The following is a 12,377-nucleotide window of genomic DNA, read 5'->3' as shown; positions in this document are numbered from 1 at the left end:
GTAGCCATTCCCTTCTCCAGGGGATCGTCCTTACCCAGAGATTGAACCTGGGTCTCCTGCATTGCAAACAGACTGTTTACTATCTGAGCCACCAGGGAGGCCCCACTTACCTTAACAGTATGTCAGAAGTGTTTATTTTAAAGCTATGATTTCTAAATTTCTATACAGAATTACATATATATATATATATGTATGCAAAGGAGACTAGATAGACAGATGATAAATAGAAGACAGACAGACAGGCAGAGACAGAGGAGGAGGAGAGAGTGAGGGAGGGGTGGACGGAGAGGAAGAGAGAGACCTGGCAACACCAAGGCTCTGCTGTGCTGTAAGCTGCAGAGACCAGAGTGTCAGTGATCTGTAAAGCTCCCGTATTCTCAATTTTAAATGGTAAACTAACTTTATAGCCATTTCCATCTCTTTCTCTGTATTTCCTTTGACACATATGCTTAGGCTCCAGTGGACTTACTAATGGACTAAATCCCATTTCAGCTCACGCCTGCCGCCAGCCTGAAACGCCAGCCCATGCAGATGTGAGAGCCATTGACCTCCCCACCTTTGGCTACACCTTGGTATACACCTGCCATCCGGGATTCTTCCTCGCAGGTGGATCTGAGCACAGGACGTGTAAAGCAGACATGAAATGGACAGGGAAGTCCCCTGTCTGTAAAAGTAAGTTACTGGTGAGAAGTGAGAGTGGGTCCCTGCAGACCAGGATGAGTGTCAGTTGCCCACCAGGCTCATGTCCAGGTGGAAGACGCCCAAGTAGTAGCCTCTTGGAGGCACTGTCCGTCACCCTCCCCCCAAATCTGTGCATTATGTGTGTGAGCTGTGTGTGTGAATATGTGGCAGTCTGTGTTGAATGCAGAGGCAGCACAAGCCAAGGAGAGGTGCAGGTCTCATTATTTGCAAATCACAAATTTGCAAATCAAATCAAAGAAAAACACACTGAGTTAAAAGGAAAATAAAATACAGTATGTCTTTGGAAAATGTATTTTTTTAATGAAAATTGGCAAAGATCACCAATGTTGAATATATAACATAGGTGTGTTATTTTTGAGACCACAGCTATTTAGTGGTAGAATATAAGTTTGTGTGTCCTTGACATTGGTTCCGTTTTTTAAACTTACAAAAACACCACCAGAATGATGTACTAATGACTCACAAAGTTGGGTATTTACATAGAAAAGTAACACCTAGTCAGAGCTGACAGCAACACACCTTCAGCTTCTTCACCAACCACACCTGGACATGATGGCAAAGCAACAGAAACAGACATGACACTGATACAGCCCATGCCTTTAGAGGAGCTTCGTGGAGCCTATGTGTAGTCAGCACTTTTCAATTCTGAAAGAAAGAATTCTCTGTCAGTCAGGATTCCCCAGGAAACCTCCTCCTGCCCCTCGGGATCCCCTCTAGAAACCCCTTCTGCCCTCAGGATCCCCTCTAGAAACCCTCTCTGCCCTCAGGTGTCCACTGGAAAACCCCTTCTGCCCTCAGGATTCCACCAGAAACCCCCTTCTGCCCTCAGAATTCCACCAGAAACCCATTTCTGCCCTCAGGGTTCCAGCCCAGAACCCCCTTCAGCCCTCAGGATTCACAGAATCCCCATCTGCCCTCAGGATTCCCCTAAATACCACTTCTGCCCTCAGGATTCCACCAGAAACCACCTTCTGTTCTCAGAATTCCACCAGAAACACATTTCTGCCCTCTGGATTCCAGCCCAGAACCCCTTCTGCCCTCAGGATTCCACCAGAAACCCCCTTCTGCCCTCAGGATTCCAACAGAAAACCCCTTCCGCCCTCAGGATGGCCCTGGAAACCCCCTACTACCTCTCAGGATTCCCCTGGAAACCATACTCTGCCCTCAGGATTCCACCGCCAGAACCCCCTTCTGCCCTCAGGATTCCACCAGAACCCCTTTGTGCCCCCAGGATTCCCCTGGAAACCATATTCTTCCCTCAGGATTCCACCACCAGAACCCCCTTCTGCCCACAGGATTCCACCAGAACACCTTTGTGCCCCCAGGATTCCCTGGAACCCCCTACTGCCCCTCAGGATTCTACCAGAAATCCCCTTCTGCCTTCAGAATTCCCCTAGAAACCCCTTCTTCCCTCAAGATTCTACCCCAGAACCCCCTTCTGCCCTTAGGATTCCCTCAGAACCCCCTTCTGCCCTCAGGATTCCACAAGAAATCCTCTTTGGCCCTCAGGATTCCCCCAGAAACACCCTTCTGCCCTCAGGATTCACCTGGAAACCCCCTTCCACCCTCAGGATTCCCCCGGAAACTCCCTTCTGCCCTCAGAATTCCCCTAGAAACCACACATTCCCTCAGGATTCCACCCCAGAACCCCCTACAACCCTCAGGATTCCACCAGAAACCCCTTCTTCCCACAGGGTTCCCCTGGATACCACATTCTGCCCTCAAGATTCCACCAGAAACCCCTTTCTGCCCTCAGGATTCCCCTGGAAACCTCCTACTGCCCCTCAGGATTCCACCAGAAAACTCCTTCTTCCCTCAGGATTCCCCTGGAAACCCCCTTCTGACCTCAAGATTGTCCCAGAACCCCCCTTCTTCCCTCAGGATTCCAACAGAACCCGCTTCATCCCTCAGAATTCTACCAGAAAACCCTTTCTGCCCTCAAGATTCCACCAGAACCCCCTTCAGCCCTCAGGATTCCACCAGAAGCCCCCTTCTGCCCTCAGGATTCCACCAGAAATCCCCTTCTGCCCTCAGGATGGCCCTGGAAACCCCATACTACCCCCTCAGGATACCCCTGGAAACCACATTCTGCCCTCAGCATTCCACCACCAGAACCCCCTTCTGCCCACAGGATTCCCCTGGAAACCATATTCTGCCCTCAGGATTCCACCCCAGAACCCCCTTCTGCCCTCAGGATTCCACCAGAACCCCTTTGTGTCCTCAGGATTCCCCTGGAAACCTCCTACTGCCCCTCAGGATTCCACCAGAAAACTCCTTCTTCCCTCAGGATTCCCCCAGAAACCCCCTACTGCCCATCAGGATTTCCCTGGAAAGCAAATTCTGCCCTCAGGATTCTGCCAGAAATCCCCTTCTGCAGTCAGGAGTCCCCCAGAATCCCCTTCTGCCCTTAGAATTCGCCTAGAAACCCCTTCAGCCCTCAGGATTCGAACAGAAACCCCTTCAGCCCTCAGGATTCCAACAGAATCCCCTTCTGCCCTCAGAATTCGCCTAGAAACCCCTTCTGCCCTCAGGATTCGAACAGAAACCCCTTCTGCCCTCAGGATTCAAACAGAACCCCCTTCAGCCCTGAGGATTCCACCAGAAATCCCCTTCTGCCCTCAGGATTCCAACAGAAATCCACTTGTGCCCTCAGGACTTCCCTGGAAACCCCATACTACCCCTCAGGATTCCCGTGGAAATCACATTCTGCTCTCAGGATTCCATCCCAGAACCCCCTTCTGCCCACAGGATCCCCCTGGAAACCACATTGTGCCCTCAGGATTCCACTCCAGAACCCCGTTCAGCCCTCAGGATTCCCCTGGAAACCACTTTCTGCCCACAGGATTCCACCCTAGAATCCCCTTCTACCCACAGGATTCCCCTGGAAACCACATTGTGCCCTCAGGATTCCACTCCAGAACCCCCTTCAGCCCTCAGGATTCCACCAGAAATGCCTTCTGCCCTCAGAATTCCCCTAGAAACCCCTTCAAGCCTCAGGATTCTACCCCAGAACCCCCTTCAGCCCTCAGAATTTTACCAGAAACCCCTTTCTGCCCTCAGGATTCTACCAGAACCTGCTTTTGCCCACATTATTACCCTGGAAACAGCAGTCTGCCCTCAGGATTCCACCAGAAACCCTCTTCTGCCTTCAGGATTCCACCAGAACACCGTTCTGCCCTCAGAACTCCACCAGAAATCCACTTCTGCCCTCAGGATTGCTCCAGAAACCCCATGCTACCCCTCAGGATTCCCCTGGACACCACATTCTGCCCTCAGGATTCCACCCCAGAACCCCAATGAGCCCTCAGCACTCTACCAGAAACCCCCTTCAGCCCTCAGGATTCCACCAGAACACGATTCTGCCCTCAGGATTCCACCGTTGAACCCCTTCTGCCCTCAGGATTCCACCAGAACCCCCTTCTGCCCTCAGGATTCCATCAGAACCCAATTCTGCCCTCAAGATTCCCACTGGAAACCACCTTCTGCCCTCAGGATTCCACCAGAACCCAATTCTGCCCTCAAGATTCCCACTGGAAACCACCTTCTGCCCTCAGGATGCCACCTGAACCCCTTTCTGCCCTCAGGATTCCACCAGAACCCGATTCTGCCCTCAGGATTCCCCTGGAAACCACATTCTGCCCTCAGGATTCCCCTGGAAACCACATTCTGCCCTTGGGATTACATCGGAACCCCCTTCTGCCCACATGATTCCCCTGAAAACCCCCTTCTGCCTTCAAGATTCCACCAGAAACCCCCATCTGCCCTCAGGATTACACCAGAAATCCCCTTCTGCCCTCAGAATCCCACAGAACCCGCCTTCTGCCCTCAGGAATCCCCCAGAAACCTTTTTTGCCCTCAGATTTCACCAGAAACCCCCTTCTACCCTCAGGATTCCACCAAAAATGCCCTTCTGCCCTCAGGATTCCCCTGGGAACCACCTCAGTCAGTGAGGAATCCCCTGAAACCACCTTCCGCTGGTGGTGAATTCCCCGGAAATCACTTTCTGCCCTCAGGATTCCCCCAGCCAGAACACCCTTCTGCCCCTCAGGATTCCCCTGGATACTTACTACCTTCTGCCCTCAGGATTCCCTGGGGGAAACCCCCTTCTGTCCTCGGAAAATACCCTGGACACCACCTTCCACTGCTGGAAAATCCCCTGGAAACCCTCTGCCTGTGGGGAATCCTCCTGAAAACTCCCTTCTATTCGTGGGCAATCCCCAGAAACCATCCTCTGCTGGTGGGGAATCCCCAAGTAAACCACCTTCTGTTGGTGGGGAATTCCTGGAAAACCCCCTTCTGCCCTCAGGATTCCTCCAGAAACTCTCTTCTGCCCCTCAGATTTCCCTGCAAAAAAAAAAAAAAAAAACCTCTTCTTTCAGTGGGGAATCCCCCAGATACCACCATCTGCTGATGGGGAATCACCCAGAAACCCCCTTTTGCCCCTCAGGAATCCCCTGGAAACCCCTTCTGCCCCTTGGCAATCCCTCAGAAACTTGCTTCTGCCCCTCAGAATTTGGAATTTCCTTGGAATCCCCCTATTTTCTGTCAAAATTCCCCAGAAACAACTTTCTGTCAGAATCCCCTCATAAATCTTCAGTTGAATTCACGTTAGGAATTAAGTCACTTATGTCTCCCTCTCCTCTCTCTCACTGAAACAGACAAATACATACTTTTAAAAAAGTAGTAATTTGTAGTTTGATACAAAACTATGAAATCAAAGAGATTATGAGTTAAATCTAAGTTGATAGACCAAATTAAACATTTTGCAGGGGAAGTATTTTGATGTTCACTGCTAACTCGTGAGTTCATTAATCAGGGTGGGGACTTGGAAAATTGAGATGGATTGTAACTCTTTACAAAGTAATTTCATAAATTACCTTTCCCTTGGGGGCAGGAGATCCCAAAGAGGAGTGAGAAAGGGTATGAACACCCTCCTTTACAAGGCTCTCTGTTGTAGCACACTGAATGCACAAGTCAGATCCAAATTGATTTCCACTAAGAAACTCAGTTTTCCCACAAAAGCAAAGGACGTTATGCTGTGAATATATGGGTTAAAGTGGAGATGTATAAGATATTATTTTGTGCATTCAAGAAATCTGGAGAAACAAACATTGCTTCGGTTTGACATTTTTTCAAACTTATTCAAAAATAAATGTTTTTTGAAAGTGATAATTTGTCTTTTTACTTGTAGGTAAAGGAGTGAGAGAAGTTAATGAAACAGTTACTAAAACTCCAGGTTTGTATACCAGAACAGTTACAGATTTAAATCAAATAAGATGATCTGTTCTCTACTATACTCTGTGCAGCCAAAGAAACAAATTTCTGATTCCTTTAGTCCATAAACAAATTAAAGTTTCAGTTATTTAAAACACCAAGCCCACACAGGTTCCTGTTTCTCTCATAACGATGGTGTGTTAATGGAATAACAATACTTTACTTAAAAGGAAAACCTTTGTCATTGTCTCACGCTGTTTTACAAAAAGGTACCTTGGGCATTTTGTAGGCAGAAGTGGACATCAGATGTTGAGCCAGAATGTGGTATAACGGAGAGCCTTATAAAGAGGGTTGTGCGTCTTTCCTCCACACGAGGATGCTACAGTAAACAATACATCATGACAGCTGTGCATTCCAGCAGTTCAACTGTGGGGTGCATCCTTCCCCAAGTATCTCCATCCTCTGCCTCTGATACTTTAATTCTCGCTTTCTGTTGTGTGTGATACCTTGCTTAATGCATGCCGTAGCAAACGGGAAAGGTGCAGGTTTATTTCCTAATGAAGATGTTTGTTACTCCAAATCACCTGGCCTGTTATAAATTTAGAGAATATTTAAACAATATAGTGTGTCCCCAAGTTATAATGTAAGTCAAACAAACAAAAAAAAATACAACAGAAAACACTTAGGTAAGTTGCATTTTTTGGTGTTTTCTGTATTCAGGTTTTCACACTGGTTTCTTAGCCATAAACTCTGTTCCAGGGTCAAATGTGGAGAGAGTATGTGAAATGCTGTAAGTTCAGTCACAGTTGCTGGGTTTTGCATTTAATTCTTAGATGAGGCAAAAAGTTCCAACATGGTTAAAGGAATTCATGCATTGTACACCATGAAGTATAAGACCTACCTTAAAATGTTTTTCTGTGCTATTCTATGTAAATGTTATTTGAAAATCAAACACAGAAATCAGTGCTCTATCCAGGCAATGTTTTCTTTGATTGAAGGAAACACAGTGGATGGTGGTGGTGTGTTCTGTTTGCTGATTCTGTCAAGGTCAATGACAAATCTGCAAGCTTTTAAAATTTATTTTTAATTGAAGGATAATTGCTTTACAATATTGCATTGGTTTCTACCAAACAACAGTATGAATCAGCTATAGTGCTTCAGACTCTACCTCAATGTGCCCTGTCCTCTCTGAAGGGAAGCACTGATGAAACGGCTTCTTTGTATAGGCACACAGTCTAGCACCTCCACTGTGGTGGTTACATTACACTGCAAACCACCAGCAACAGGTCAGAGGACAAGGACCCAAAAGGATCCTCCATGTCCCCAGTGGTTGCAGCTGAGCACAGTCGGAGCTTCCCCGCTGACCTGCTGCTTCTCCTGGTGCCCAGCCCAGCTGGCCCACCCGACCTGCCAATGGGTGTGCGACCCGCCAAGAGGACCTCGGCACATTCACGGCTTCCACTGGGTGTGCCCCTTCCAACTAGGGAAAGTGATCTGGATACTGTTCAAGATGGGGAACACGTGTATACCTGTGGTGGATTCATGTTGATGTATGGCAAAACCAATACAATATTGTAAAGTAATTAACCTCCAATTAAAATAAATAAATTTATATTTAAAAAAAAATTTTTTAATAAAAATTAAAAAAAAAAAGAAAAGGAAAACGAGGCATCTCGGGCTTGCTGATGAAAAGTGGGCCTTGGTGATACTGCTGATGACGGGCCTGCTCAGTGTCCTGATCAATCAGCATCTGTGTTAGAGGCCTGTGTCAAGTCCTTGCTTCAAACTTGAGTTTTAAAACTATTACTATTAGGAAGTTGGGTCCATCAAAGCCCCAGCAAGTGCTGACATTGTTCTGTTGTCGGGAGACGTGTTGTAGGGTCAGCCTGTCTGGGAAAACAGGCAAACGTCCAGTGGAGCCGGAAAGAAAAGCGCAACCAGGGACTCTGTGCTTTGTCCTCACCACACTGTGGCCATAAGTGCGTTTGCTAAAAACACATTTAGGGAGACCAGCATCTTTCTTTATACCTGCTGCTGCTGCTGCTAAGTCGCTTCAGTCATGTCTGACTCTGTGCAACCTCAGAGACGGTAGCCCACCAGGCTCCCCCATCCCTGGGATTCTCCAGGCAAGAACACTGGAGTGGGTTGCCATTTCCTTCTCCAATGCATGAAAGTGAAAAGTCAAAGTGAAGTTGCTCAGTCGTGTCCGACTCTTAGCGACCTCATGGACTACAGCCTACCAGGCTCCTCCATCCATGAGGTTTTCCAGGCAAGAGTACCGGACTTATACCTAGGAAGTCCAAAAGTACCTTGTGACCAGTCCCACTCACGGCGGATGTTGTCCAATTAAACGATTTACACGTGTCATGAGACAGAGCAGAGAGAAATGTAGTGGATTCACTGATGCATATTTACATCAATGCTCCTGTAAAATGTTATAGCAATACTGTAAAAATAGCAGGATTTTAGACTTATTTATTAGCAGAAATGTGAAAAGTTTTAATTTGTTTATAACCACTGAAAAGACAGAATAGCTCAATAATCTTTGTAAGAATTCCTGTCCCAGATGAATTGTAATATTTTAAGAAGACAGTTTGCCTTTGGTTTTTGACATCATTTAGTCTAGCTTTCTTACCAATTCTGGACTATTTCTCATCAGGGGGATTAGAGTAGGGCAGAAGAGCTAGATGAGAGATTGGCTTTACTTACAAAATAAAGATCTTGGGAAATAAAGCATCTTTGTTTCCATAAGCCGGGTCTGTGTAGTCAAAGTGGTGCTGTGAAGTGCAGGCTTTCTGAGGGCAGAAGGGCCCTGGCAGACGTCAGTTCCTCTGAGCCTCCTAAGTCTTCCCACAGCAAGTGCACTCGGATAGTCAGTGACACGGCAGTAGTGATTTCCAGCTCAGCCTGGCTGATGAGACCTTACCTAGTGTCTGCAGTCCCAGTTCACCACACACGCTGGCCCTTGTGGATCTGGTAACACAGGTGCACTGGCATCCACCCCAGTGACAGATGACTGCATGTCACAGTAACCTGCCTGCTCCCACCCGGCTCACCTGACTCTTACAAACCTGCTGTGAAGGGACATGGAGACAGGTCTTCTTCGTCATCACCATCGCCACTGTTGTGCCGTCTTAATGAGCAATGCTATGCCTTCTGTGTAGTAAAACGTCTAATGTAACTGTTCTGTGTGTGCTAACATTTGTCTGTTTTTTCCCCCCACAGTTCCTTCAGATGTGTTTTTCATCCATTCGGTGTGGAAGGGATATTACGAATATTTAGGGAAAAGACAGCCTGCGACCCTAACTGTCGATTGGTTCAATGCAACTAGCAGCAAAGTGAATGCGACATTCACTGACTCCCAGGGGGAGCTGAAGTTGACAGGTAGGTACCCAGGGAGCTCCCTCACCAGACCCTCCATCAGTCTTCTGGCAAAGGGGGCCCCAACACCGGCCAAGTGCTGGCTGATGTTACTTGGGCTTTGCACCTGCTGCCTCTCACTAGGTCATCTCAGTGACTGGGGCAGGATGGTGCTGTTTCCTCATTTAAAAGCTTACAAAACCAGTACAGAAAAGCAAATTAATTTTCTCCAGATTACACACAGATCATGTTACATCAAAGATGTAAGATGAATGTCCAGATAGTCACATCTTCAAAATTCACAGCTTTGATATACCCTTGCTGTCATTCTTTAAAACTTATTTGCTCCTGGTGAGCTTTTATTGATGTGTCTCAGTTTAAAAAAACAATTAAAAAGAAAAGAACCAACTCTGGTTTATTTTTAAGCAAGAGACACTTTTAAGTGCTTTATATATATATTGTTCATTTCCTTCTTGCATCAATCTTGTGATTTAAGTATTATTATTAAACACTTCTTTTTTTTTTTTCTTTTTTTACTGGTTAAAGAAAAAGAGATACCCAGGAAAACTAAGCAGCCTTCCTAAGTGACAGGGCAGGAGTAGGATTTGAGCTCTGCGGTCAGGATCTCAGTGATTAGAATCTCCAGCCCACGTGGGTTGAGAGCATCAACCCACAGGACACAGAATCACCTTGAGACTGAACCTACTGCCTTTTTTTCTTTCTAAATTATCTCACTTATAACAGTGTATCCTTTTTTATAGACCAACTTCCAAAGGGTTCAGACTGAGTTATCCACAAGTCCCAGCCTGGGTTCTGAACACAAAGGGCCCCCGAGGGGCACCCACACGTCACTGATGACCGGACACACACACGGTTCACCCCACAAAGTATGAGAGCCGCTCGGGACTCCTCCATCCCTCATGTCTCACTTCCCTGCTCCCCTGGCTGTTGCTGCGTTGTGCTTAGTCACTGCATTGTGTCCGACTCTGTGACCCCATGGACCTTGGCCTGCCAGGCTCCTCTGTCCATGGGGATTCTTCAGGCAAGAATACTGCAGTGGGTTGCCATGCCCTCCTCCAGGGGATCTTCCCAACCCAGGGATCAAACGTAGGTCTCCTGCATTGCAGGCAGATTCTTTACCATCTGAGCCGCCAGGGAAGCCCTGGGAAAACACCTAAAAACAGTGCACACACTCTGGATTTAGGAAAAGAAAAATAATCCATACTCACAGATTTTTAACAGGTACCTATTTATGAATTCATGATCTAGGGTCCCCGAAATTGCGTTGCACCTTGACCCTGTGAATGTATAAATAGATAGACTGGGATCTCAAATCTAGTCCTGGATCAGAATAACTGAGACTTTGTAAAATATTCAGATTTCTTAGGCTAACCCAGGTCCTTTGGATAATATTTTTCTTCATGGAGTTTGGACTTTTTTCCCAAAGGAAATGTTCTCCAGTGTGACTTTGATGCAGTTAGGTTTGGATCTGGAGAAAAGTTTGTATCAAGAGTTGTTCAGACTGAGGCCCAGTGGCTAGACAGAAGTCCACCCGCTGTGTACAGTCTGATTGCGAAGAAGCATACAGGAGGAAGGACAAGTCATGCTCCTGGAAAGCCAGCCAGGACCTGGTGTCCTATGGGGTGCTATAATTTAAACACCATAAAAATCTCCTGAATACATATATATATATATATATATATATCTTTACTAAGAGTTTGTGGAAGTGGGGTTCCACAAACTGTGTGCCAAGAACACAGAGCTGCTGATGGTGGCAATGGACAGCAGCCCAGAGTCAACTCGTTAGGTGGTCCTCCCCATCCATGGGTCTTTATTGTCCATGGGTTCCATTCCTCTTGTGTGACTGGCCAGTGGACAGTCTTCCTGCAATGTTTTTAGAGGTCTGTTTCTCTAATGAGAGAAAGTGGGAATTAACTGTTGGCGTTCCTGAAACAGTGTGACCTTCCCTTGAGCCTGTCTCTCTGCACAGAAGGCTTTTGGGTTCATTATTATTATTATTTAATATCTGTTCATTTCTTTGTTTACTTATTCATTTGGTTCCTCCTTTGGGTAGGGAACTAGCCATAGCTGCGGGCACATCCCCCCACATCCCCAATACACATCCGGATGCCCTGGATGAAACCATTCAGCAGTCATTCAGTGGACCTTTGTCCATGAAGCTGTTCATTTCATTTTAATAAGCACAGTTCATCTATATAAGTAGCTATATTTGGGGCTATTTTTATGGTCTCTCTCTTTTTTTCTTAATTGATTTAGAAATAGTTACATTTTCCCATGCTGAAATTTTGTAAGAATTGTGTACAAACTCTCCACGTGTCCATTCAGCATAGCTGTTTTTATCAAGACATCATTTTTTTAGTGATTCAATATTTTTGTAGATTAGTCTCCATTTAAAGTTATTGTAAAATATCTGGTATATTACCTGTAATATACAATATATCTTTCTAGCTTGTTTATTTCATACACAGTAGTTTAATCCCCTAGGTCTTGTATCTTATTCTTTTCTATAACACATACCCCTGTCCTCAGAAGTGAGTACAAACGGAATAAAAATGATGAATTTAAAAAACTTAATATAAGTGAACGTATATTACTTTTTTTCCTCCTGTGGGATAAAGATGTTGAATTGTGTGAAGTAGACAATACTTACTCGAGACAGACAATGACTTCAATAAGACGTGATTTTTAGGGAAAAAGGAGGACTACAGCTAAACTTTAAAAATAGAAACACTAATCGCTGTTATTGAAAACACTATCCTCTCTATATCATATTCCACATAAATGGGCCAAGTGCCTACCTTCCTGACCATAAGCATTTCTGCGATGTAAGAATAACCCATACTCCTTTCCTAGGTGTTTACAAGAAGGAGGAGGCCCACTTACTTCTGAAAGCTTTTCAGATAAAAGGTCCAGTGGATATTTTCGTCAGCAACTTTGAGAATGACAACTGGGGACTGGATGGTTATGTGAGTACTTCCTGGAGGGTTTTCTAATCATCATGTCTGCACAGAGTTGGGGGCACCAACGGGGATTCCTTCCAAGATGACCTGGGTCCTGTCTGCACCGTGAAAACTCAGGGC

General features: G+C 46.0%; 1 protein-coding gene across 1 annotated transcript in view; it reads left to right on the top strand.

The window, feature by feature from the left end:
* CSMD1 (CUB and Sushi multiple domains 1) overlaps positions 1-12,377 on the top strand; it is a 2,070,704-nt gene that overhangs the window by 2,044,802 nt on the left and 13,525 nt on the right. Inside the window, exons 64-67 of the mRNA XM_070781602.1 lie at positions 493-672; positions 5,894-5,938; positions 9,142-9,300; positions 12,151-12,263. Of these exons, the coding sequence (XP_070637703.1) occupies positions 493-672; positions 5,894-5,938; positions 9,142-9,300; positions 12,151-12,263 (497 nt within the window). The remainder of the gene's footprint in view (positions 1-492; positions 673-5,893; positions 5,939-9,141; positions 9,301-12,150; positions 12,264-12,377) is intronic.

Source organism: Bos indicus, chromosome 27, assembly GCF_029378745.1.
Source record: "Bos indicus isolate NIAB-ARS_2022 breed Sahiwal x Tharparkar chromosome 27, NIAB-ARS_B.indTharparkar_mat_pri_1.0, whole genome shotgun sequence".
NCBI lineage: Eukaryota > Metazoa > Chordata > Mammalia > Artiodactyla > Bovidae > Bos > Bos indicus.
The sequence above is the reverse complement of the archived record's forward strand: the minus strand, read 5'-3'. Positions and strand labels throughout refer to the sequence as shown.